The following is a 25,422-nucleotide window of genomic DNA, read 5'->3' as shown; positions in this document are numbered from 1 at the left end:
ACAGACAGACAAAAGTTTGGAAAAGGAAACTACCAACATCACCAATGAACAGCGAGGTTGAGTGCGTGTGTGTGCGCAAGAGAGAGAGTGTATTCCTACAGTTTCCTGAGCTCCGTGTCCGTATCAAGGTGGCGTCTCTTTGGTGGTGCAGGAGGCAGGAGCTCCTGGTCGGTGACCGTGCGCTGTGTCCGCTCCACTACTGTGGTGACCGTCTCTATGACGACCCTCTCTTGCACCTGTGGCGTCCCTGCAGCACTGACTACCACGGTTACCTTGGAGACGAGACAAGAGTGCATATGACTGTTAAACAAGAGGACTACAGAAAAAATACTTAAAATTTCCCCCCCTGCGGGTGGAGGGGGGGAGGGGGGTTTGCGGAGGTCTGAGCACCACCTTATTCCAGGGAATTTGGGATGTTCGGGTGTTGGTGCGGAGCTCAGGTGTGCCGTGTGTGTGTTTTCTCATGTTGTTTCAATGTTTTTTTGCAAAATATACAAATGAGGTAACATACACGGGTCAGTGCAAAAGTACTGGCACCCTGCATTTTTTCTATTCTATTTTATTCCTACACCATTAATGTATCAGTAGAACAGAGAAAGAAAATTGATTACCAAACATGTTACAGAATATTTTTTGGAATCATATAATAAGAACTATATAATATACTTAAATATATTTGTTATCTCTGATAAGAACATTGACATGACAGTCGCAGAATTGTAGCAGGTTCTCCATGGAGCCTAGAACAACAGAACTTATGCTATGATAAATGTAAAGACAGATTATGATGTGGTGATTTTTTTTTTTCTGGTGGTTTTCCTGTGTACTTTATACAACATAATGATTAACGTGTTCACAACTCAACATGAAGGAAAGGAAGGAAATTCTTGTTAGGGCAACATCTCCAAATTGAATGGTTAAATGTAAAGTTGATCAAGCAGCTGATTGGCTGAGAGTGTGTGGTGTGTGTTACCTGATTGGAGCAGTCCTCCAGTCTCTGCACCAGGTTGTCCCAGCGCAACGTCAGCTCCTCCGTGTCCGCCTCAATGCGCTGCCTCGCTGCGGGGCTTTTCAGCAGCTGTGCCACATCCTGCCCCGCCTCGGACAGAGTGCCCAGGGCCCGCCGCTTCTGCGCCATGTCCTCCTTCAGGCTCTGTCGGAGGATGTCGAAAGTTTCAAACTTGCCAGGTTAGTCATTAAAATCCTAGCATTCAGGCCAGTCTCACTGTTGGGCACTTCCTGAATAACATGCCTACCTAGCTAGACTACTCACCGCCAATCTACGAACATTAGTGTTTATCTCGCACGGGTCTTTGAAGTCACTCGTTTGCACTTCGCTCAGAGCCTTTTCTTTCTCCCCCAGCCAGGCCCTGAACAGGTTCTGGACATGCCGTTAAGTAAAATACGTATAAGTAAAAAGTTCAGACGGTAAAGCTTTTAAAAATTGCAGTTAAATGTTTTTAACCTGATCTTCCAGGAGCTGCTGCCACACGAGCAAGATCTCCTCCAGTTTGGTCCAGCGCTCCTCTGTCCAGCGACACACCGCAGCCCAGCGCTCGCCCAGAGACTGCACCGAGAAATACACAGCGGCGGAAAGAAAATGCGTTACACTGCATACAATTGGTATGACAAAAATCTTTCAGTGACTACCAGCAAATAGCTATAAGTCGCTATTTCGATATGTAGCTATAATGTGGATGTGGTTTGTTTATGCGGAGCGCCACTGAGGCTTATTCGCCGACACCCTTTTTAACATGTAAACTGCATAGCACTGTGTGAAAGGTCAGATGTTCCACAGCAGCGAGAGCGATCGTGAGAGATCGAGTGTTTTCTGATACCAAAAGCCACTATCCGGTTTTTACACTCCACCACGTGTTCACTCTCCAGGAACGTTTCTGCTTAACGTCAGCTCGAAGAAGAAGCACATCCTTTGAGCCCAGTAAGTAGGCAGATGTCTTTTTTTTTTTTCACCCGTCAGCTCTTAAGGCCGTAATCCTCGCTGAGCTTCAGCAGACAAACACGGGCATTAAGGTTCAAAGAGCGCCGTGTGTCATTACAGGCCACAGAGTGAACGGCAGCACAGGCGGTGCTATAAAACACTGAGCGCTGTGTCAGAACAGAGGAGGTTTACAAAAAAGTCAGAGTATAAAATGTCTCCTAGTAGCCAACCACCTCGCGCGCGGTCTCCCTCGCGCGCGCTCTCTCGCTCGCGGTCTCCCTCGCGCGCGCTCTCTCGCTCGCGGTCTCCCTCGCGGTCTCCCTCGCGCGCGCTCTCTCCCTCGCGCGCGCGGTCTCCCTCGCGCGCGCGGTCTCCCTCGCGCGCGCGGTCTCCCTCGCTCTCTCGCGCGCGCGGTCTCCCTCGCTCTCTCGCGCGCGCGGTCTCCCTCGCTCTCTCGCGCGCGCGGTCTCCCTCGCTCTCTCGCGCGCGCGGTCTCCCTCGCTCTCTCGCGCGCGCGGTCTCCCTCGCTCTCTCGCGCGCGCGGTCTCCCTCGCTCTCTCGCGCGCGCGGTCTCCCTCGCTCTCTCGCGCGCGCGGTCTCTCTCTCTCGAGACTGAGAGAGAGACTGTGAGAGAGAGACTGTGAGAGAGAGACCGCGCGCGCGCGGTCTCTCTCACTCACACAGTCTCTCTCACTCACACAGTCTCTCTCACTCACACAGTCTCACACACTCACACAGTCTCTCTGTCTCACACACTCACACAGTCTCTCTGTCTCACACACTCACACAGTCTCTCTGTCTCACACACTCACACAGTCTCTCTCTCTCTCTCTCACACACAGTCGCTCTCTCTCTCTCACACACACAGTCGCTCTCTCTCTCTCACACACACAGTCGCTCTCTCTCTCTCACACACACAGTCGCTCTCTCTCTCTCACACACACAGTCGCTCTCTCTCTCTCTCACACACACAGTCTCTCTCTCTCTCTCTCTCACACACAGTCTCTCTCTCTCTCTCTCACACACACAGTCTCTCTCTCTCTCTCTCTCACACACAGTCTCTCTCTCTCTCTCTCACACAGTCTCTCTCTCTCTCTCTCACACACAGTCTCTCTCTCTCTCACACACACAGTCTCTCTCTCTCTCTCTCACACACACAGTCTCTCTCTCTCTCTCTCTCTCACACACACACACAGTCTCTCTCTCTCTCTCTCTCTCTCACACACACACAGTCTCTCTCTCTCTCTCTCTCTCACACACACAGTCTCTCTCTCTCTCTCTCACACACACAGTCTCTCTCTCTCTCTCTCACACACAGTCTCTCTCTCTCTCGCTCTCACACACACACAGTCTCTCTCTCTCTCGCTCTCACACACACACAGTCTCTCTCTCTCTCTCTCTCACACACACACAGTCTCTCTCTCTCTCTCTCTCACACACACACACAGTCTCTCTCTCTCTCTCTCTCTCTCTCACACACACAGTCTCTCTCTCTCTCTCTCTCTCACACACACAGTCTCTCTCTCTCTCTCTCACACACACAGTCTCTCTCTCTCTCTCTCTCACACACACAGTCTCTCTCTCTCTCTCTCTCACACACACAGTCTCTCTCGCTCTCTCACACACACACACACAGTCTATCTCTCATAAAAACTAAAACTTGCGAGGTGAAACAAACTAGCGATGTTTCCGTACCTGAAGTTGGTCCTCCAGGGCGGCGGTTGCGCTCTCGCCGCTGTTCTCGTCCACCACCACCACCATGTGAGTCAAAGAGTTCACCTTGACCTGCTCGGTCTCCAGGTCGCTCTGCAGAGCCTGACCCCCGAACACAAACGTAAAGGTCACGGTCAAGCAAGGACGAGAGGTCAAAGGGTGCTTCAACGAGATACTGCTAAAGTCTCCACTGTTGTTACGGCACTAATGTCTAGTACAAGCAGTGAAGCACGAACGTGCAAATCACCAAACGACCGTCAGAGAGCTGACTTACTCTGTGCTGCTCGATCTGAGCCACGTATCCCGGCATGTCTCCTGCCATCGGCTCGGTCTCCATTTTACGGATCCGCACCTCTGTCTCCTTCAGCCAATCGGAGAGCTGCTGGAGCTGCTGATGCTGGAGGTCCATGAGAACTTCATGAAGTCTGAAACAATAATCAAAGCAGTTGATTCAATGATTCCGATTCATTGATTTGTTCGGTTTAGTTACCCACATTAACTTTTTCGCAGTATAGGCTCGATTTATTTCCCGTGACGCAAGAACGATCCCAAATCCTCTAGTTAGGCCAAATCCCAAGTTCCTCCCAATTCGGTTTCCTAGCTCCCTATGTCGGATATTACAAAACGGTGCTGTGCGCCCTACCTAGTGCCTAGAATGTAGAAAAACATCTGAGATTCAGCCTCAGAAAATGACTAGCATGTCTAGTCCTCTGGTAAGGTTTGCGCTCAAGCTTCTCTGCATTTTCAACTAAGGATTACAGCATTGGCCCCCTCGGCTGTATTTGATGACCGTTTTGCTATGCTTTAATTTTTTCTCTCAACATTAAAAGCATTGGCACATCAATTCACCACCGACAACCTCCAGCGAAACTCCTCCTACTTTCTCAATAAGAACATGTTATTTGGAATGAACATATGTGTTCCAAACAGATACAAATACAGTCATGAGTCAGAGGCAAACTATTAGTTGGGGTTTTTTTTTTTTTTGGGGGGGGGGGGGGGGGTTTGGGGGGGGTTATTTACTTTCATTTTGTTTGTTCAGCCAGTTTGTCTGATGGTTGAATGCCGAAGTGGATATCCATACCCAAGCTCGGTCTCCAAAAAGTATTTAAAATAAATCTATATTTTTTCAATAGTAACTTCTATGTTCATTGCGCAGGTTTCAGTTTAGGCCACGCCCACTTCCAAGACACAGGAACGGATATTTGGAGCACATACATATATACACACACCTGGCCTGGCGGTCCATGCTGTTCACACGAAGGGCCTCCCAGCGCGAGTTCAGCAGAGTCATCTGCTCACGGATCTCATCCTCTTCCTCCTCGCTCAAGTTGCCCTGCGCAATCAGCTGATTTCCCACCTGCAGCACATTACCCACGCTGCTCTGGTGTGCGGTCAGCTCCATCATGAACGCCTGAGGGAAAAAAAGCAAAAAAAAAAAAAACACAACAACAAACAATTTGGTGAAATGAAAAGGTTCAGAAAAGGCAGGCTCAAATTCGTCCTTTCAAATTGACCATATTTATATTTTCATTTATTTTATACCAGTTTAATTCCTGATTCCGATTGGACAGAAGTGCTGGCTGTAACTCAGCTCACGAATTTATGTTAATGTGCTCGTTCTAACATGTTCTTGTTTCTATGGTAACTTCATTCACAGGGACGTACGTAACAAAAAAAACGTGCCATCATCGACATCGTAGAGCTTTCCGTAAGGAGTTGCTTATTTAACATTTTTATGGAAGGAGTCTCCAGTGTCACCGCTTTAGGGAGGAGTTTACGATGTGCAGTTTCTCAGTAACATGACGAGTTGCATTTTTTCAAAAAAATTGTCTAAATAACTTCAAGAAAGAAAAAGTAGAGAGGCTGGTGACTTGAAAAGTGATAACAGGAGCCAACAACAATAAACGTACCTATAAATGGCACATAAAAAGCACAGTTTTGTATTCATTAAAAAATGAAAAGGTGTAACTCTTGGCGCATATAAATAAATAAATAAATAAATGAATGAATAAATGAATAAATAAATAAATAAATTTTATTTATTTGCTATTTAGGCATGGTATCAGACCCACTTAACTGAAATTCTTCAGTAACTAGGTGTACTGAGACTAGGGTATTTATTGAATGTTCTGATGTGTAATTCAGAGAGCTGTTAAAGTGCCACACATGGTAGTCATTATATCGGCACCGTGTTGACTACACCCTGCCTGGAACTGTAATTTTTGTCCTGCATATTTCTCCTTAAACCTACAACAGATCCGCCATATCTATACACACATGACTGAATTTACAGAATTTCCCACATTCAGACACTCTCTCTCTGAACTGTGTGCTTTTTCATCCAGGTCACGGACATCTTTAGAAGATCTGTCGAGGAGTCCGATATCTCAATAATAAAGGAACACCGCGAATGTGGTGGCCGGAAGCGCTTTCTGGTGTAAAACTTCCACCCGAGTCTCTCTATTCAATCTGCGCTAAAAGCCTGAGCTTAAAGATAATCATCAGATAACCGCCGGACAGAAGAACAGCTCGATGATCACGATCACAGAACGCGGTGTCCGAACACAATGCTGCTTTTAGATCTTTGATATCAAGGCACCCAGTTCCAGCCCCGCGTCCCGATGGGATCTAACGTTGCACAGGACTGAAGAAAGTCTACTACAGTCGAAAACGGACCAAAATGAGAGTTACGGGTAGAAAGTATGAAAATGTAGCTGGCAATTTCCGAAAAAACGTCCCCTCGACTCGGAATTCCTGTCTTAAGTCGGGAAGGTCTCTGCAATCCCAAGTTTGGCAAGTGATGTCAAATCAAAACGGCCGCTCACAGCATCAATGGTACACACAGTAGCACTTCGGAGCAAATTAGGAGGTAAATACACATCACTCATCACTGTTAGCTAGCTATATTGTTGCTAACAAAAAAAGTTGTCTCTACTCTCGGTTGAAAATGACGTAATTACGAGCTCCAACTTCCCATTTTGCGTTATTACCGTGATTAAGAATATTCTGCTATTGAATAAAAATTGAATGCAAATTATTCCAATCATGAGCTGAGATGTGGACTGGCTCAGGGCTGCTCAGATCAGACAGGATCCCCCGCTAGCGGGCCATTTTTAAATCAACTTGAACCTAAAAATTTGAGGTGATGTATATCTCTTATGAATTAAGGACAATAAACAAACACAGATTTACAGCATGTTACAAAAATACCAAAAATATTATCAGAACCGAACATGAAAAATGAACCTCGATCAAACTGAAGAAGAAAAAAAAAAAAAAAAATTGCGTCAGGTTGGTGGAGGAGTTTTTTTGTTCTTAAAAAGAGAGAGAAGAAAAGACGTTGTGTAGATTGTAACGTTGTGTAGCTTGAATAAGTTTTTTTTGCGAATTCTCAGTCACTTCTGACTTTCCGTCTTGGTTAATTGGAGGTTTTAGACACCCACTGCTAAATTTAAAATGGCTTGCTGTGCTTGCCTTCCAAGAAAACCGAGCCAGCTGCTTTATCTGGAGTGTTTGAGAACTTAAGTGCTCATGTTCAGCGCCTGTAGGTGTGCTCTGGGTCACTTCACCCCGGAACAGCCATGGCAACCTCAGAACAAAACACGGTGAGGGCAGATCGCTGGGAGTTAGCCGAACGTGACAGATAACACACACACAGAGAGAAAGAGAGAGGGGGGGGGGGGGGGGGGGGGATGCCTTGTAGGAAGAGAGCTTCAAAACAAAAACCTTTCCATCCCGTTCACTAACTGTACTTCATTACGTACCAAGAGAAAACTGGCCACTTCCATAACTAAAGGTTCTCAATTCCTCAACACCAATAGGAACTAAACATCTTCAGAGGCAGCATTATGGAACAAAACGTCTTCAGAGGCAGCATTACAGAACTAACACGTCATGTGACAGGTCATTTCTTTTGATAGTTTTTCCATGGAGAACAAAACAGAGACGTGACACTAAGGGTACATACGCAGTGTTTAGTCCATTTGAATGGACCCCTGGTGTGGAACCCCATCAGTGACCTGAGAACACAACAAACGCACTGGGCTGTGGACCAAAACGACCCAAGAGTGTCTGAGCGAGGCAGTTTCGATCTGCTTCCGGGTCACCTTCGGCAGCAGTGAGAAAGTGATTAGACTTGCGCTGCAGAAATTTGGACAGACGGCCAAACAGAGAAAACAAAAACAAATGCTGTATGCAGCACACAAAATGTTTTCCATCCATCCATTTTCCATACTGCTTATCCTACACAGGGTCTCAGGGGAGCCTGTAGCCTATGCCTGGGAACTCAGTGCACATGCAATTATTATGCAAAGGGAAACCAAACCAAAGGAATCACCACCGATCAATTTCGCTCTGATTCAGAGTCAGGAAACAAACTAATAGGTGTGCAAGTGCCATGAGAGAGGCTCATCAAGCAACAGAACAAGTCCACTTAATCCACACTGGACCAAGATGATCATATAATACATTCATTTTATCCAGGATTATGTTAAAAGGTTGTTTCTCAAACTAGCAAAAACTTAAATAAACCAGACCATTTCCTCAGTACAAAATCCCAAAGGTCTCCATACATAGGGGGAAATTAACACTTTTTTTTTTTTTTTAAGCTAAATGTCTTCCAGAAATCTTCATAGTTAGTTTATATTATACATATTTTTCCGATAGCCTTTAAGAACACCTTTGACAAAAGAAGAACGCACTGAAATCGTTCTCATGACTGAATCGGGAAGCTGTCTCAAGGCTGTGATGGACTAACAGGAAACCTACCAAGCACATGTTTCACACACGTCAAACTTTTTAATAAATTCGAAAAGACTAGAAGTGCTGCGGACCGACCCGGAAGTGGACATCCACGAACATCTACTGACCAAGGCTCAACCGTGGTTGTGGTACTAGCAAACACAGTCGACTATGTATAAAGACCTCTGGAACACCCTGTAGATCTGACCCAAATACAAACAGAACTTCAAGCTCTAGTAGTCGTTTATCCTCAACAACTTGAGAGACGAGACAATGCAATGACATCACATTTGATGTCTCCTCATCGTACTAAACATCCATTTTGTTCATTTTCAATCAGAAACGTTCTGAAAAGTTTGAATAAAATGTTCTATCTAAGGGTGTGTTCACACCTGGATTGATTTGTTTGGGTGAGGGGCTCATGTGGAAGAATTCCTTCCAAACCCTGAAAGTCTCGGTCTTATAGATCAATAAGGTGTAAATCAGTCTCCTCCCCTGACCATAACAACCATTTCCCTGCCATCCCCCATCACCAGACTTGAAACAGGAAGCAGCAGATAGCTTCCAGACCTGATGCAGACCACACCATGGTTCAGTGGAAGAGAGCCCCAGACCTTCCAAAAGGACCAGGAATTGGTTCTCTGGACCACACATGGGCTTCAAAACAGCTTCCAAACTTCACCAAAAATACTGGATTCTTGGGGCAAAGCAGCCTTGATCAGATACCTTGATCAGGTTCTGATTCTTGAAAAGTGGAAAAAGCACCAGAATGGGAACGCGATGTTCCAAGCCATCTGCTTCCAGCACTCTAGAAAAGCCCGTTCCTGAGAGGATCGGCACATCTCTGTTTGACATGTTTTTGTCCTATTTGCCTCCAAATTTAACATTAGGAATGTAAACTTTCCCCCTACCTCATTACAACCCGACTGTCAGAACACCTTCCCCAACCTCCCAGTCCCTACATCCATCCCTCTCTTCAAGGTTTGGGGGATTGGAGCTGCCTCGCTCCATGGAATTCCTGACATTCCTTGCATGTTGTGACCGTGTACTCTGAGAGGAGGATGGAGCGAAGGAGGCTACACATTCCTTTCGGAGAAGACAAGAGGTGTTTACAGTCTGAAGAGTGAAAAGGTGACCTCTCCTCACATTCACAAGCTCCTTCGTTCAGATTCTCTGGATTGCCAGAATAGTTGCGTTCAGAGTTTAGTGGTAAAGGCCAAGCCAGAGGCAACAGGGGCAAGGAAAACCTTGAGACGAACCAGACTGTAAAGGGGACCCAACGGATAGTCGGATTCCAAGTCATTACGCTATACAGGCTTAAAAGAGTAAAGTGTCTTGAAAAGACCTTCTATCCTGGGATGAGCATAGACAGTATTTATGATTACAGCAGCCACAATTGAAAATCTACAGCATCCCAGTGAAATTATTCACCAAACTGTAAAACCAGCATCCCTTCCGGTCTATATTTACTTGAGCAAGTCAAGGATACTCAACACTGATCTCACTGACCACATTTTTACGTTACTCAATGTTCGGAATAGAACTGTAGCTGCAGTACCTCATGCGTATGGAACTGGTCCTTAACTTCCTCCACGTCATCAGAAACCTCATCCTGGATTTGCAATGCATCCTCGGCAGACAGCAGCCATGTGAGCACCTCCTCCAGCGTGGCCTGGTAGGAGTCCAGATCCATCTCCATCCCTCCTTCCAAATCGATCTCCCTGTCCACGGCCGAGGTCTCGGCCTGTGATCTGCCCACCTCCTCCGGTGATCCAGCCAGTCCCTACAGGAGACATGGACAGGAAGATGGAGTAAGTAGACAAATCAAGAACAAGGGGGATTACACCGAAAGGCACAAGATGAGAACTATTTTTATTTGGAAAAGGAGTCTATTGTGGGTGGATACATCTAACATGCTGGTTTTAGGTTTTATATTCTGGATATTCGTTGTTGATACTAGTGCTACTAGCAAAACCTTGTTGGTAAATCTGGTCTTGCTGGTCACTGAATGCATTATTAACTTCTTAGCTGTATTCTTGATCAAGGAAACAAAATCTAAAAATAACCACATTCACAATCACATTTGCCCATAAACCACCTGACATTTCCAAATAGGAGTAAATATCAGCATGCAAATGCCAAGTGTGTGTGTGTGTGTGTGTGTGTGTGTGTGTGTGTGTGTGTGTGTGATTGCATAAGTGTAACAGGAGCAGGTTTTTCTTCATGGTGTAAATACCACTGTTTCGTTATAAAGAAAGGTGTTGTCTGAGGAAGACACTCCCATACTGTGCCCTACTACATGGCAAAAAACACCACCGCACCCAAGAATTCTGTAAAATACTAATGTCATTGTGAAATAACATGCAGACGTGAGGTCAATGGGAAAGTAGCTACAACCTGAAAATACAGACCACATCGATGATCCAAAGCTATGAGTGAACTTGCCTGCCGTTCATTAGGGATCCATGTTACTAGTGTGAGTTTTAACACCTAGGCTGGAGTGTACACAGCTGGCATGGGGACCAAGTCCACGGCTAAACTGAACTGCAAAGTGTCATCACTTTACATCACTTTGTCCTGTAATTTGCCATTTATCACTTATTCCACAAAACTACCATTCACCACTTTGTTTCTAAAATAAAATGAGATTAAAAACAAGATGCAAAACAAAACAAGTTACAAGAAATATATGCAACAAAAAGCAACAATGAAAGTAACAATAGATGGGGCGTAATTACTTTTGTTGCAATTAAGTGCAACAAAATAAAGTAAAATAAAACCAAAACAAAATTAAAATAAATAAATAAATAAGCAACAATAAAAAAAAATCAAAAACTAAATATCCACATAACTAAAAAAGACTAAAAACAAGAATTAAGTGCAATAAAAAGTATCAAAAAAAAAAAACAATTAAAAAAAAAACAAATTAACAAAATAAATAACTTGATGGGAAATTACCCACAGAGAATTAACCAAAAATTAAATTATACATAACAAACTGTAACAATAATAAAAAAAAAAAAATAATAATATTAAATTGCATCAAATTTACAAAAAAAAAACAAAAAAAAAAAAAACCCACAATAAAATGACACCATAATAATAAAAGTTCCCAATGCCAAGCGGTAAACATGGTGGGGAAAAAAATAATAACGACGATGATTATTGCGATCATTATGATTATTGTTGTTGGTTGTTGTTATTCTGATTATTATTAATTTTTCTTATGCTGATTAATAATAATAATAATAATAATAATATAATTTTTGTGATGCTGATTATTATTATTATTATTATTATTATTATAAGGCGAATTTGCATGCTGATTGATTTTTGTCCTATGAATAATAAATGACAGAAGGTGCTCAGTGATCTATATTAGATTTGAAAACAATATTAGAATACTCTTCATGAATCACTTTTTTATTCACATGAATTTCATGTGCATTTTAATAAACTCGGATATCTGGTTTCCATATTCGGTTTGGATTGTAACCATTTGAATGAATTATTTTTGTTGCTGGCTGGGTTTTAGAGAGAGCACTTTAGTCAAGAGTTTATTTATCTACCACACACACACACAGCCCAGAAACTCGATCACTCAATGCGAAAGTGCTTATAATCGCTCCGATTCACATCCTTAAATAAAGCCGTGTTGTTTAGTGCGGATCTGTGCAGAATGACCTTCGCCGTGGAGAAAAGGTCACAGAGTCAAAATATGCACTGGCATTCTGAGCACAAACCCACACGTTCATGCTGCATAATGTGTGTGCGCGTGTGTGTGTGTGTTTGAGAGCGAGAGAGAGAACAAGTAAGAAAGAGCAGAAATTGTGTGCACACGCGTATGTGGCACGTTTGTGCGTGTGTGTTTGTGCGTGTGAGCAAAGTAAGCAAAAAGCAGAAATTGATTGTGTGTGTAAGAATGCACATGTGGAAAGTAAAGTTAAAAGTTATAATAAGACATGAGCCTGAGAACTTACTTGTGTGTGTGTGTCTACAACTAAAATAGCTGAGGTTTGGCAATACATAAGCCCCTAAATGGCAAACATATGGCAGACCCAGATTCTCTCCACTCACACACACACGCACAAACACACACACACACACAAACATTTACACCCATTCAAACACACCATGTATGGATCTTACACTCGTGATACTAAGCGCCGAGTGGCCACATGGTCTGGGAAGAGAACGACTTTCCAGAACTTTCTCTAGAATTGTACAGCGCGTTTGTGTGTGTTGAGCAGACCCAAACCAAAGCAGCTAAAGTCAAACTAAATGTGCTCTGTGTGTGTGTTTGGTTCCACTCGGGTGGACGGAGTGAAAATGATGACTCATTCTCACCAGCGGAAAAAAAGAGCGACCGCGAGTGAAGAGATGAGAACGGAGTGCATGTGGGAGGGGTGGCTTCTGAGTCACTATCTACACCACAGGGGCAGTTCTCGAACCACAAAGCCCCGCTTACACCACCTCACGCGGCTTGGACAGCCCTTTCCTGTCACACTGCACCCTCTGAACTAGAGCTGGGTGATATGATTATGTAATAGCCACGCTGTGATGAATTGTCCCCGAGATATCGTTAATGTTTTGGATTATTGAAAAGAAAAAGAAAAAGAAAAAAAAAAAAAAAAAAAAAAAGGTGTACGGACTGATAGGTATAAACCTGTGATTTGACTGCCAGCTGAAACTGCTGCTGCTGTTATAGAAAATTAACAACTTCTGACCAATCAGAATTGAACAGCGCTGTGGTATAAATAAAATTATTATTATTACAATCCATATAATTATTATAATTAATAGTAGTAATAGTGGTAAAATAACCAAAATCAAATGGCGTTGTTTTTCAGAAAAACACGTAGTCCCCTTTCTGACATATTTGCTCACTTCTTTCACTCTTTGGCTCCACGGGGATTCGCAATCTTTAAATGTGCACCTATTATGGTTTTGAAATGTACCTAATTTTGTTTTAAAGGTCTCATACAATAGATTTACACGCACCCGACGTCAAAAAACACTTTAATGTGCTCATAATTTAAATTGAAGCATTGTAAGGATTCCTTCTAAAGGATTCATTTGAAACTCCTCCTTTCAGAAAGCAAACTCTGCTCTGATTGGTCAGATGTCCCAGTCTGTTGTGATTGGTCTACCGCTGTCAGTGTGTGTCGAAAAGGAAACGCCCACTACCGTAACGAGCGATGTCTCCTCCGTCTCCTAAACGGTGAGTTTTGACGTTAAATAATCGATGTAGTCCACGATCCTGTTCGTTCATGAGTGCATTTAAACATGGTGTTAGTTGAAGAGAGGTAGAAATCCTCAGATTAGCGTTTTCTGCGGTTTACCTGCGTGCTAGCAGGATGGCCCTCGTCCACCTTGTACTTCCTGGGCAGGGTCTCGACCTCTCGGATGTCGTCCATGGTGACGTCGTTGGGCAGCACGGCAAACAGAGACGTCACGTACATGAGGATGGATTTCTTATCCGGCAGCTGCACAGCCACGTCTAGAGACAGCAGTGTTATGAGAAACGTCTTCGTTTGCCAATTTACGTGAGTTGCCAGTTTATATGTGTAAGGCTGGTGTGTGGGACCTTTCTGATTGGTTACATCAAATGGCGTGTGTTTGTATGCAGTGACGTGTACTTTTTTTTTTTTTTTTACCCTCAGGGTCGAGCAGCTTCTCAATGTTGAGCTCATCTTTGGCAAAGTTGAAGGCATGTTCAAGTCTCTCGACCGGGGAAAGAGCCACAATCTGATCCCAACGGAACGCATGAGGCCTGTAGATGGGAGGAGACGGAGATGAGACAAGTAAGTGAGATCAGTGAGAAGGAGGAGGAGTAAAGAGATGAGACAAAACATGAGAAAACAAGGGCAAAGAAGACTAGAGAAGGATAGGGGAGACATTAGGAGATGAGAAAACGAGGAAGAAAAAAGGGAAATGGGACACGAGATAATGAGAAGAGACCAAAACATGAGATGAGACGAGATTTGGGTTTAGAGGGGAGAAAAGAGAAAAGACAAAACAAGAAGAAGAACAAAGCAAAAGAAGTGTGTGCGCGCGTGTTTTACCGGAAATGGTGAAGGATGGCGTTGAAGGCGAGTCCATCCGTCCAGCTTGTGGTGAAGTTGAGCACGTTCACGTCACCCCGGCCACGTGTGCAGTGTCTGACCCAACTCAGCAACGTCTTCTCACTGTTCGTCTGCTGCAGACTGGACATCACGTCCTTCATGATGTCTTTAACCTACACACACACCATGGTGGTGATAATGATGCTTGTATATAAAATGACATATGTAAAATACACTCTGCAAAGGGTGTGTGTGTGTGCGCGTGTGTGTGTGTGTGTGTGCGCGCGCGCGCGCTCTCACCTGCCAGTGTAAGATGATACTCCAAATGAGCCCGAGGGTCAGCTTATGATTTCCATCGACGATGTCTGTCCCACCGATATTCACCAGGTCCACCTGCAGAGACAGTGTGTGTGTGTGTGTGTGTGTGTGTGTGTGTTAGTCATCACATACCAATACACAACATCAAAAGACATTACACTATAATCCCTTCAAATACTCCCCAAATTCCTCAGCTGCTCAGGTGAAAGCGAAGCAGCCAATCAGAGTGCTTCTTAAATTGTTCACAAATGCATCATCTCGAGGAGAGATTATTTAAATAAAAACGAAACCGATCTCCGCCATTTTCCACAGAGGATTATTCACTTGAAGAAAAAAAAGAGAACCTGGTAAGAGAAGCTGCTATAACAGTGACGATAGTTTGCAACTTGTTTCGTAGACGTTAAGTGTAACAACAAACAGATAAAGTGTTGTTCTTAATGAATAAAAAAAGATATATATATTCTTCAAGAGACGCGTTATACATTGTCCAGGTTGTACAGGGTTTAAACGCCTCAGGCCTACAGATGCACAATGCGGCATTCAACTAAATCAGAATTTCCAAACTCCAACTAATTACTTAAATATTTGGGGTCTGGATTATCTGACAGTCTCACTGTTTTCCACACATCGCACTGTATTGAATATCAGCAGCAGAAAAATCTTTTGTATGCTGGTTACACAGTTCAGGGTTAGGACAGGAAGTAGGAGGAATTATTTCTTACTTATATAAATAACCTAGAAAATATGTAGACCATGATAAAAAAACATTATGGTTTAACCCTCGGCCTCAGCGCGAGTGTATTACATGGCTAAGAAAATCCATTTGGAAAACTGCCCTATGCTTCGCCGTGTTTGTGTTGACATAGACCTCCCGTCACTCATTTTATAGATCCTCCCCCAACATCCCTTCACTCCGCCCACAAAGAAAATCACTCTGTGCTTCAAAAAAACTGAACAACAAGAAATATAGTAAAAGCAGAATAAACACCGACAATAAATTTCTCAAGATGGAGTAAATTCCTGCCTACTGATGAAGGGGATGAAGCTGGATGCAGAATTAGCGACGTTGCTCTTGGACACAATCTGTATATAGCGTTGGAGTGTTTAATGGCTGGCTTTACATGATGAATCTTTTTTTTTTTTGCTCCATTACAAAGAAAAAAGGATTCTTGACCATCTTTGTTCTCATTAGGAGTCAAAATGTGCATGTTGATTATGTTTAACTTGGTTTTCAAGCAGCTGAATGGCTTTTTCTTTCAGCTATCGATGCTAAGAAGTTTAATAACGAGACTTGGAGCTCAAAACAGTTAATCACTCTGAAGAGGGTTGCTAGATTTTACCTTCCAACTGTAAAAAAATGTGCGTAGAGGGGATTATATATATAGAAACACTATGGAAACAGTTGGAATAAAATCGCAATGTTTTACCAAAAACAAAACTGGTGACTGTTTGTGCGTGTGTGTATGTATATGTGTCACACTACAGCTATGCCAAACATAAAAGGGAAGGAAATAAGCACAGGACCACAAAGACCTCGCCCCCAACAATGTTTATCACTATCTTTCAACAGCAAACACACAGTTGTTTTTTTTTTAATCTTTGTGAGGACCTTGCTATAAATTGTTGTAGACAATTAAAACTCTGCGACACCTAAATCGAACACGAACCTTTACCTCAGTACCCAAAGTAAATATTTTGGCTCTTAATTTTTCAAATAAAAGTCAGTTTATTTTATGATGACTGGGTGCTTATGAGGACATTTGACACCAACCTATCTTTATGAGGTCTAATGTTCACATGATATGCGCACACACACTAATTAAGATGTCCTTGTTACCACACTGCACTGTCTGTCTCAGAGTGATGCTGAACACAGAACATTGAGAAACAACTGCCTGGAGCTGAAACATCACCAAGGACAGTGACAGAGAGAGTGAGGGAGAGAAGAGTTAGAGAGATAAACAGACAGTAAGAGATAGACAGAGTGGTGAATAGAGCAAAACTAAGGTCCTGGTTGCACCAGGTCCTAAATTTCCCATGTTCTTCCATAGGTCCTCACTTTTCCTAGTTCTTAGAAAGCTCCTCATGTCCCCTCATGTTCTTAATTAGGTCCTCACTTGCCTTATGTTCATACACAGCTCCTCACTTCCCCTTATGTTCTTATTTAGGTACTCACTTTCCCTTATGTTCATACACAGCTCCTCACTTTCCCTCATGTTCTTACTTAGGTCCTCACTTTTCTTTACATCAGTCTGTATTATCAGCATTATATCCAAATAGGGATTATCCACGGGTATAAATGAAAGACTAATTTACATTTAACATCAAATACATACACTGCTAAATCTATTGATTCCACCATGTTCACTTACTGACACGTCCCCAACGCGGAAACGAGAATGAAAATCGCGAGTTTCCCCACTTGTAATTGCGACTTTGCGGTGCCGTTCTTGTGTTCAACTCATAAATGTGATCTTTCTGACATGACTCGATTGCACCAATAGTTCCAACTCCAGAGTTAAATCAACATCAGCAACAACGACAATGTGATCTGCAACAAACAACCAGGAGAGAAAATAATATCAAAACAGAGCGAGAGAACTTACGTTGTTTTGGTGCAGCACTTGGAGAACTCGGTTGACGTTATTCAGAGCGTGAACTCTGGTGAAACCACGCTCTTTAGTCTAGAACAGAGAAAGAGGGGGAAAAAAGGAAAATATTGTGATTGACTGTGGATAATAATACTCAATGCATAGAAGGTTTACACACATCACGTATGTAAAACCACACACACACACACACACACAGGGTAGTGTGAGGGCATTATAATTAGCATTCGCGGCTCAAAGAAATCATGCTGCAATACAAAAAAACAAAAGTTACAATACACGCACACACACTATCAACTTAACTGTTACAGCGTCAAAACACAAAATGGTGTGTGTGGGTGTATGTGTGTGAGAGAGAGAGAAATGGGGGATTGGGCTGGTGCCTGATGAAATTGCTCTCAGGAATTTCATTACCCACACACACACACACACACACCAAGTCATCATCACTTACTCAGGCAGTTAACATCCCAACAACTGACCCTTTACTGCCCCCCAAAAATACACACAAAAGGAACACACACACACACACACATTCTATAATTACACATAGACAAATGGAGACACACCACAAACACACCCTAAAATGTTTGGCTCATAAATGCAGCCCGCACAGAAAGACAGGTTTACACACACAAACACACACACACACGCGCACACACACTTTTCTCTATGGGTACGAGCTAAATTTCCCCCCCAGTGTCAATGCTATCTTGTTTTCCTATTATTATGGGGATATGTAGTTCTCACAAAATGCAACACACACACACCAGGGTGGTTCCTGTGAGGCCCTCGAGCAGGTCCAGAAGCTTCCTCCCATCTTTAAGGTCAGAGAACAAGTCTTTAATAACCGTCTTCCCCGTCTGGAACACAACAGGCAAACTGTTAAAAACAATTAACACACAATCTTCTCACACACACACACACACACACACACACACACACACACACACACACACACACACTCTTCTCACACACACACACACACACACACAGTCACAATACCAAAGACATTAACACAGAACACACATTAAGCACTCATATTGGAATGATACAATAGAAAACAAATCCTAGAAGCAGCAAATAGAAAGGGTTACATAAAGTTAAACCAAAACAGCAACTTCAGCAGCAGATTCATTAAAAGGTCAGTGTTTGATTCAGTGAATCTCTAGGTCATGACCAACATGGGTTGTCTCTAGGTCACTCCTCTGGTTGTTCATCTGGTTAGTGTTTGACTCAGTGAATCTTTCATTCATGACGGAGATTCACTCCTCTGTCATTCAGTAGGTTAGTGTTTGACTCAGTGAATCTTTTCATCTTGACCAAGATTCTCCAGTTCAATAGGTCAATGTTTGATTCAGTGAATCCTTTGGTCTTCGCTGAGATTTGTTCCTCTCTCATTCAGCAAATCGGTATTTGACTTCACGAATCTTTCATTCATAACTGAGATTCACTCCCCTGTCATTCAGTAGGTTAGTGTTTGACTCAAGTGAACCTCTAGGTCATGACCAACATTCTAATGTTTCTAATTCAGCAGATCAGTGTTTGACTCCGCAACTCTTTTCGTCATGATCGAGATCCACTCCTCTCTTTTACAAAAGGTCAGTATTTGATTCAGTGAATCTTTTGGCCTTCACTGAGATTTGTTCCTCTCATTCAGCATGGTCAGTATTTGACTCCACAAATCTTTCATTCATGACCAAGATTCACTCCTCTCTGGTTCAGCAGACCATTACTTGAATGTTTTGGTCATGACCAAGATTCACTCCTCGATCATTCATCTGGTTAGTGTTTGACTCAGTGAATCTTTTCATCGTGACCAAGAATGTCTTGTTCAACAGGTCACTGTTTGACTCAGTGATTCTTTTGGTAATGTCCAAGATGTGCTCCTCTCTCATTCAGTGAATCAGTTGACTCAGCAATTTCAGTCGAACCTCAATAATGCTTCTAAATGCACACATAAGCACGTCTGCTTGCTGCCTGCCTTATCAGGCTGGACATTTGCAAACGACCAAACTGATGAACGAATCTGAATTAATCATTTTAACTGAAGAAACCAATATGACTCGATTTACAGAAAAGGTTATAAAAAATAAATAAATAAATAAACTCGAAATAAATAGTCCGCCATAAACTCCCCATGCCAGTTATAATGGCGTAACAGCTCTGTTAAATTATAGCAGTAATTACCCAGAGGGACACACATCATAAAAAGTTCAGCTTGTTTGAGACATTAGGGAAAAAGAGGAAGTGCACTGAAGGGCAGATGAGACATGTTTAGCTGCTGGTCACCATCACCCTTGTCCTGCTATAAATATCCAACAGAACAAGGCCAAAACTTTCACATGGGAATGATGAGCAGATGGGTTATTAGTCTTCAAGGGACATAAACACAACCGTGCAAACACACACACACAAACAAAAATACCTCCCAGACACAAATACCATATTCATGTCATTTATTCACGTTTTCCTTCCAGTTGCTAGGTCTTAGTCTTAAAGGTTGCCTTTGCCTTGTCCCAAAAATGACATGAAAATCAACTCAACAAGACCAAACAGAATTGATAAAGCAGCAGCTTCAGTAGAACGATTAACAAAAACTCGCTCTACTAAAGCTGCTGATTTCTCAATTCTGATTGGTCTCGTTGATTGTTTTCCAAACACACAAAATGTAGCTTCATGCTAAAACAGTATCCAAATGAACAAAAACAGAAATGGAGAAGCGACGAACAGTGGGGTCACTATCTGTCATGGGATGTCCTTCTTTTTCCGGATCTCGGCCGTCCAAAAACGAAGCCAAACAAATACCTTTCATGAGTCTCAAACACTTGATACATCCCAAACCTAGGTTTGAGATCATCATTGCTGCCTTAGCAAACATCCAGAACTTAAAACACGAGCAGTTTTCTGACTTTTTGTTCAACAGCATGTCTATTTGCCTTATATTTTACTCCAGCATGTTGAAGCACAGACTGGCACTGTCCAGGGTGCACCCCGCCTTGTGCCCGATGCTCCCTGGGATAGGCTCCAGGTTCCCCGTGACCCTGAAAAGGAGTAAGCGGTTGAAGATGGATGGATGTTGAAGCACGAAGCTATACTGCACTATACACAATACTGACCCCATAACAGCATTCCTCACAGAACATCAGATCCATACGTCCTTGATGGACATCCCATTCCAGAGTTGGACCCCTTTTTGTTATTATAAAAAGCTCCACTCTTCTGGGAAGGTTTTCCACTAGATTTGGGGGCGTGGCTGTGGGGATGTGTGCTCATTCAGATACAAGAGCGTTACTGAGGTTGAGGTAAGGCGCTTGATGTTGGGATGTCGAGGAGGCTCCGGTTCCAGTTTGTCCCAAAGGTGTTCGGTGGGGTTGAAGTCAGGGTTCCTTTGGCCATACAGTATAATATATTACCAGAACTGAGCATGTGCGTCAGTTTTCAGGACTGTCCAGTTTGAAGTCCAGTACAGATGAGGAGTCAAAAAAAAACCCACCATGGCGCACCACCAAAACGCAGATTTAGGGCACTGTTTGTCTAAAGTGTTTTTTTGTTTGTTTTTCTTTAAAAAATCAGAAGTTCCCATAGGACAAAATACCGCATAGTCCTATGAAACAAAATACCACAAAGTCCTATGAAAAGGAAAATAAGGATGTAGGACCTTCATCTGTGGTTCTACTGTAAATACCAAAGGAAAAACGTGAAAAGGTTTGGGAGCCTGCTCAGAAGTGGAACGTCTTGCTACAGCCAAAAATACCTCAGAAGCTTTCCAGCAAATCAAATCAATTTTTCCCCCCACAGCAGATCAAAGAAACTGCTCCACAGAACCCGGGAATCTTCGCCAGGTTCTGGAATAGAAATTCTCAGATTTCCCGAACAGAGCCAGAACCGTCTCGGGGAGAAAATAAAACCGAGAGCGGTTTTAGGAGGAGGTTTTTTTTTTTTTTTTATTTAAAAGGAGGTTTTTGCTGTTTGTGTCGTGGTTACCTTGGAGAACTGTGCATTAATCCACTTTGTGAACGTCTTTTTCTGGACTGCATCGTGTTCATCTAAGAGAGAGAGAGAGAGAGAGAGAGAGAGAGAGAGAAGGAGAAAGGGGAAGACATTTATTTGGCCTTCAGTCATAAACTACTACAATTAAGAGCTTTACATTAATCAAAGTCCCCAAAATGTGCAAGTGACTTTTCCCTTGTTTCCAAGACCGTCTTCTTCAACGTACCCTTACGTTTCATAGGACACAGACACACAGTTTCCAAACTGGCTTTGTTGGCATGAATTCACACACTATCCTATCCTATCAAAAGTATTAGCACATTACTCGCCTTACACACAAAATGACCTACATTCGTGTAACGTTTGCCAATCTGGATTAGAATTGTGTCTATTGTGGAATGAACACGATGAATTCTCGTAGCTGATCTTCTACAGCAGCCTTTCTGACAGTAGTTCAGCTTATATTAACGCGCTCGGTCGAACACGTTATCGTTTCTACACGAACAGCTCGTACACTTGGACCTGCACACACCGACCGCTCCACATGATCAGATTGATCAAGACAATAAAAGCGTCTAGAATTGTTGAAAAGGCGACATTTTCTGTAAGGAGAATGTTCATTTAAGCCTTTTGGAAGGAGTCTCCAGTGTCAGCGCTTTGTAACGGGATTGGTACGTTTCTTGGTAACGTGACAAACTTCATTTTAGAAAACCTTTGACAAAATGTAACCTTTAAAGTCTAAAAATGCGAATAATGATTGGTACGTCGATGTCGTATAAGAGGAACTCAACTTATAAATAATTCATATTCAGGTGATTCAGCTTCGTCACACCACCCCGCCGTTGATTACTTTCTTATAACAGAACACCACCAAGCAGTCCGGACTGGATTTCGGAGAGGTTTTTTTGCGATCGTTGCGGCCAAAAATGGAATTTTTTTGTGCTTCTTATTGCAGAAAACTACTTGAATTGGTGAAATCGCAGTTGCACGAAATAGTTTCGCACAGCGATGTCAAATATTCACTCACAGTCATGTTTGTTGCTAAATGAGACCTTTTAGCTGTACTCATGTTCAACGCACGTGAACTGAAGGGGGCTTTGTCTAAATGTGCGTTGTGATGATGTCACATGACGCATCTCAGCCCAAATCTGCGGAAAATCAGCCGTAATTCTGAAAAAAATGCAAATTCCGGCAAAGTTTCCCTGATTTTGTGTTCATTTCAGTGATCGCAAAATCATGGATGGACTGAGCAAGTGATTTCTCTCTTAATATCAAATAAGAAGAAGAAGAAGAAGAAGAAGGCGGCAAAGAAGACGAAGAACAGGACGAAGAAAAAGAAGACAACGAAGAAGATTACAAAGAAGACGAAGACAACAAAGACGACGACGAAGACGACGACAAAGAAGATTTAATTGATCTAATAATCAAATTACCAACCATTAATATCTGATGCTGTATTTGACTAATTTAGAAGTGGGAAGTTGCAACTCTGAATTTTTGACCTCTGTGTGTTCAAACTACAAAGTGGGAGGAAAAAACATGGATGCCTCCATGTTAGTCTTTTGTTAGAAACAAGCTAACCAGCCAACTCTGACCTCAAAACAGTCAGTTATGAATTTAACAAGCGAACATGTCTGTATGTTGATTGGATCTAAAGCAAATACTTATAACTACTTTAATGCTAAGAAGTGTTGTGAGCAGGCATGATCATTTGATGTCACTTGCTGACCTCTGGGTTGAGGAGACCGGCCCAAATTTTCTGCATTTTTCCTAGTCGGAGGTCGGCGTTTTAGTCGAACGCAGTATAATCCTCATTAGTGAGCCTGCTACAGGATACTAAGGCGACCTAACCTAATAACTAACACATGACTGAACAGAATCCTTCAGTTATTTATTACAAATCAGTGAAACTCGATATTATGTTTATATCTCTCGCTGTAAAACCTGAAAACGCCACACCTACTATGCACATCATACACTTTATAGGACCCTGTCAATCCAAAATATGAATGCATTTTGACCGAATCAGTCCTCAAGTGTAACGCACTCTACTCCCATGATGACATTAACACACCCATTCAGGAGTCAGGAGTTCAGCAGATGTTAATCAAACATGTCAGAGTGCAGAGATTAGCACGGGTTTACTGGCTTTGACTTCCTCATAAAACCTGCAACTGAAACTGAAACCGAAATTTCAGGACACGCTGGGCACCAAAACAAAAACAAAAAACGGGAGTGCAAGGTTGTTTTGGTATTTGGACCACTGATTACATTTTCATTCATTAAAAAAAACTGTAACTTAGTTAAGACATCACTGAAATTCTAATAGCAAGTAGTAAAAATTTAAATCTAGCTCTGCATCATGTTTGAAAATGGAAGAAAAAAAAATAGATTGCAAATTCCAGTCCATGGCCATTTTTTTTTTTTATATATACACATATCAAAGATTTAAAAACTATTCCAAATGTAGGGGATTTTTCCCCAAATCTGGCAACACTGAGTAAATTAGATGCAGGGTTTGAATTTCATTTTGTACTTAATTTTAAAAACCAGAGTAAAACCTTTTGCCCAACTTTAATGGTGTGTCAATTTTGTCCGAAAATAACCCCCCCCCGTTGCTAGGTTTTGAAATGTGCCCTTGAGTGCTGTGCAGGGTCAAAGGTCAAAAAAACTCAAGGGTCGCATTATTGTGCATTATGTACATACACAGACAATCAGCGAACAACTGTGTGTTCATGCAGAACTGCTGAAGGGCAAAGACTTCCTTATGCGTCTTGGAGAAAAACACGGTGCATCTCACACACACACACACACACACAGAGTATAAAAGATGAGTGCAGGAGGTGTTTGTCATGGCCATAAGTCAACCTTTTGTAGATTTTCAGAGTCATAATATGCACCAAAGACACACACACACAGACTTCCTAGTCACACCACCAACCACACATTTTGCCCTTTTATCTCAAGGCCCAGAATTCCTGAGCTCGCCTGTTTGAATAAAGTGCATTGTGTTCAGTGAGTGTGTGTGTGTGTGTGTGTGTGTGTGCGCGCGTGTGCACGTGTGTGTAAATCATGCGTGTGTATGAGAGATGTTCACCTAGTCATGCTCTCTTCTCTGAACCACTACCGACATGTCTGTGGTGTAATATATAATCTCACACGTGCAGACAGACAGATGTCCCGGTGACATGTCAGGTGTTAAGAGTGCTTTAAATCTTCACTGCACGCTTGGCTGGAGACGTGGGCCGTACTTTGGCTAACGGGACATTCCACGACACATACAAACTCCCAGAATGCAGTGCATGTTCCTCCCTCTCCGAGCTCGGATGCTTGCCTGAGCGTGTCCTGGTGCATAATGAAGAGCATCCAGATTTATAGTTGAGATTTGAAGCATTTTAAAGGAAAAACACACACACACACACACACACACACACACACACACACACAGCAACTGCGTACCATACGACTTTAACCTCAATCCAAAATTTCAGCATGCATAATTATGGAGTTAAATGTTTTTCACGAACAAACGTAGCTTGCATGTAGCGTTTCGCACCCGAGGAGAAACCGCGACGAATTAATAGCTACGGAGCAAAAGCAGCTGAACTATGCAAAGGACAGAGATCAGTTCCTCAAATAATGACTTGTTTGAAGGTGTTGATTAACTTTCTATAACAGCAGCTCTGGACGTAGTTCTGGCTCCAGTGCAAATCACAGAATTTTAACAATGCGTCCGTTCTAATGCGTTATCGTTTCTATAGCAACAGCTCGCTCACAGCGACTTGTGTAGTGGACAACACACTGAGATGTGCCGTCATAAGAAAACTTGCATAATATTTAAAAAGCTGATTTGTTCTTGCAAACAAGTTAATCTTGTTAGCTGCTACAGATTGGCTATTCATGGATTCAAAAACAAACAAACAAACAAACAAACAAACACATTGCGTACATTATTAAAACTATCACCAGCACTGTTCATTCCATAAAACAGTTGCTTAATTGAAAAAGTAAAAAATGGCCGTTTTCCTTACCGCTAGGAAAT

General features: G+C 42.6%; 1 protein-coding gene across 4 annotated transcripts in view; it reads right to left on the bottom strand.

The window, feature by feature from the left end:
• utrn (utrophin) overlaps positions 1-25,422 on the bottom strand; it is a 196,481-nt gene that overhangs the window by 151,894 nt on the left and 19,165 nt on the right. For all 4 annotated transcript variants that reach the window (XM_017486812.3, XM_017486817.3, XM_017486815.3 and 1 more), the window contains 15 exons: positions 21,375-21,436; positions 18,158-18,250; positions 17,385-17,462; positions 14,761-14,853; positions 14,461-14,633; positions 14,053-14,168; positions 13,738-13,895; positions 9,954-10,178; positions 4,885-5,066; positions 3,927-4,077; positions 3,635-3,754; positions 1,466-1,567; positions 1,274-1,381; positions 974-1,153; positions 100-272 (listed from right to left, as the gene is read on the bottom strand). In XM_017486812.3, the coding sequence (XP_017342301.1) occupies positions 100-272; positions 974-1,153; positions 1,274-1,381; positions 1,466-1,567; positions 3,635-3,754; positions 3,927-4,077; positions 4,885-5,066; positions 9,954-10,178; positions 13,738-13,895; positions 14,053-14,168; positions 14,461-14,633; positions 14,761-14,853; positions 17,385-17,462; positions 18,158-18,250; positions 21,375-21,436 (2,014 nt within the window). The remainder of the gene's footprint in view (positions 1-99; positions 273-973; positions 1,154-1,273; positions 1,382-1,465; positions 1,568-3,634; positions 3,755-3,926; positions 4,078-4,884; positions 5,067-9,953; positions 10,179-13,737; positions 13,896-14,052; positions 14,169-14,460; positions 14,634-14,760; positions 14,854-17,384; positions 17,463-18,157; positions 18,251-21,374; positions 21,437-25,422) is intronic.

Source organism: Ictalurus punctatus, chromosome 15 (assembly GCF_001660625.3).
Source record: "Ictalurus punctatus breed USDA103 chromosome 15, Coco_2.0, whole genome shotgun sequence".
Taxonomy (NCBI): domain Eukaryota; kingdom Metazoa; phylum Chordata; class Actinopteri; order Siluriformes; family Ictaluridae; genus Ictalurus; species Ictalurus punctatus.
Note: the sequence above shows the minus strand (reverse complement) of the source record. Positions and strands in the feature narration are given on the sequence as shown.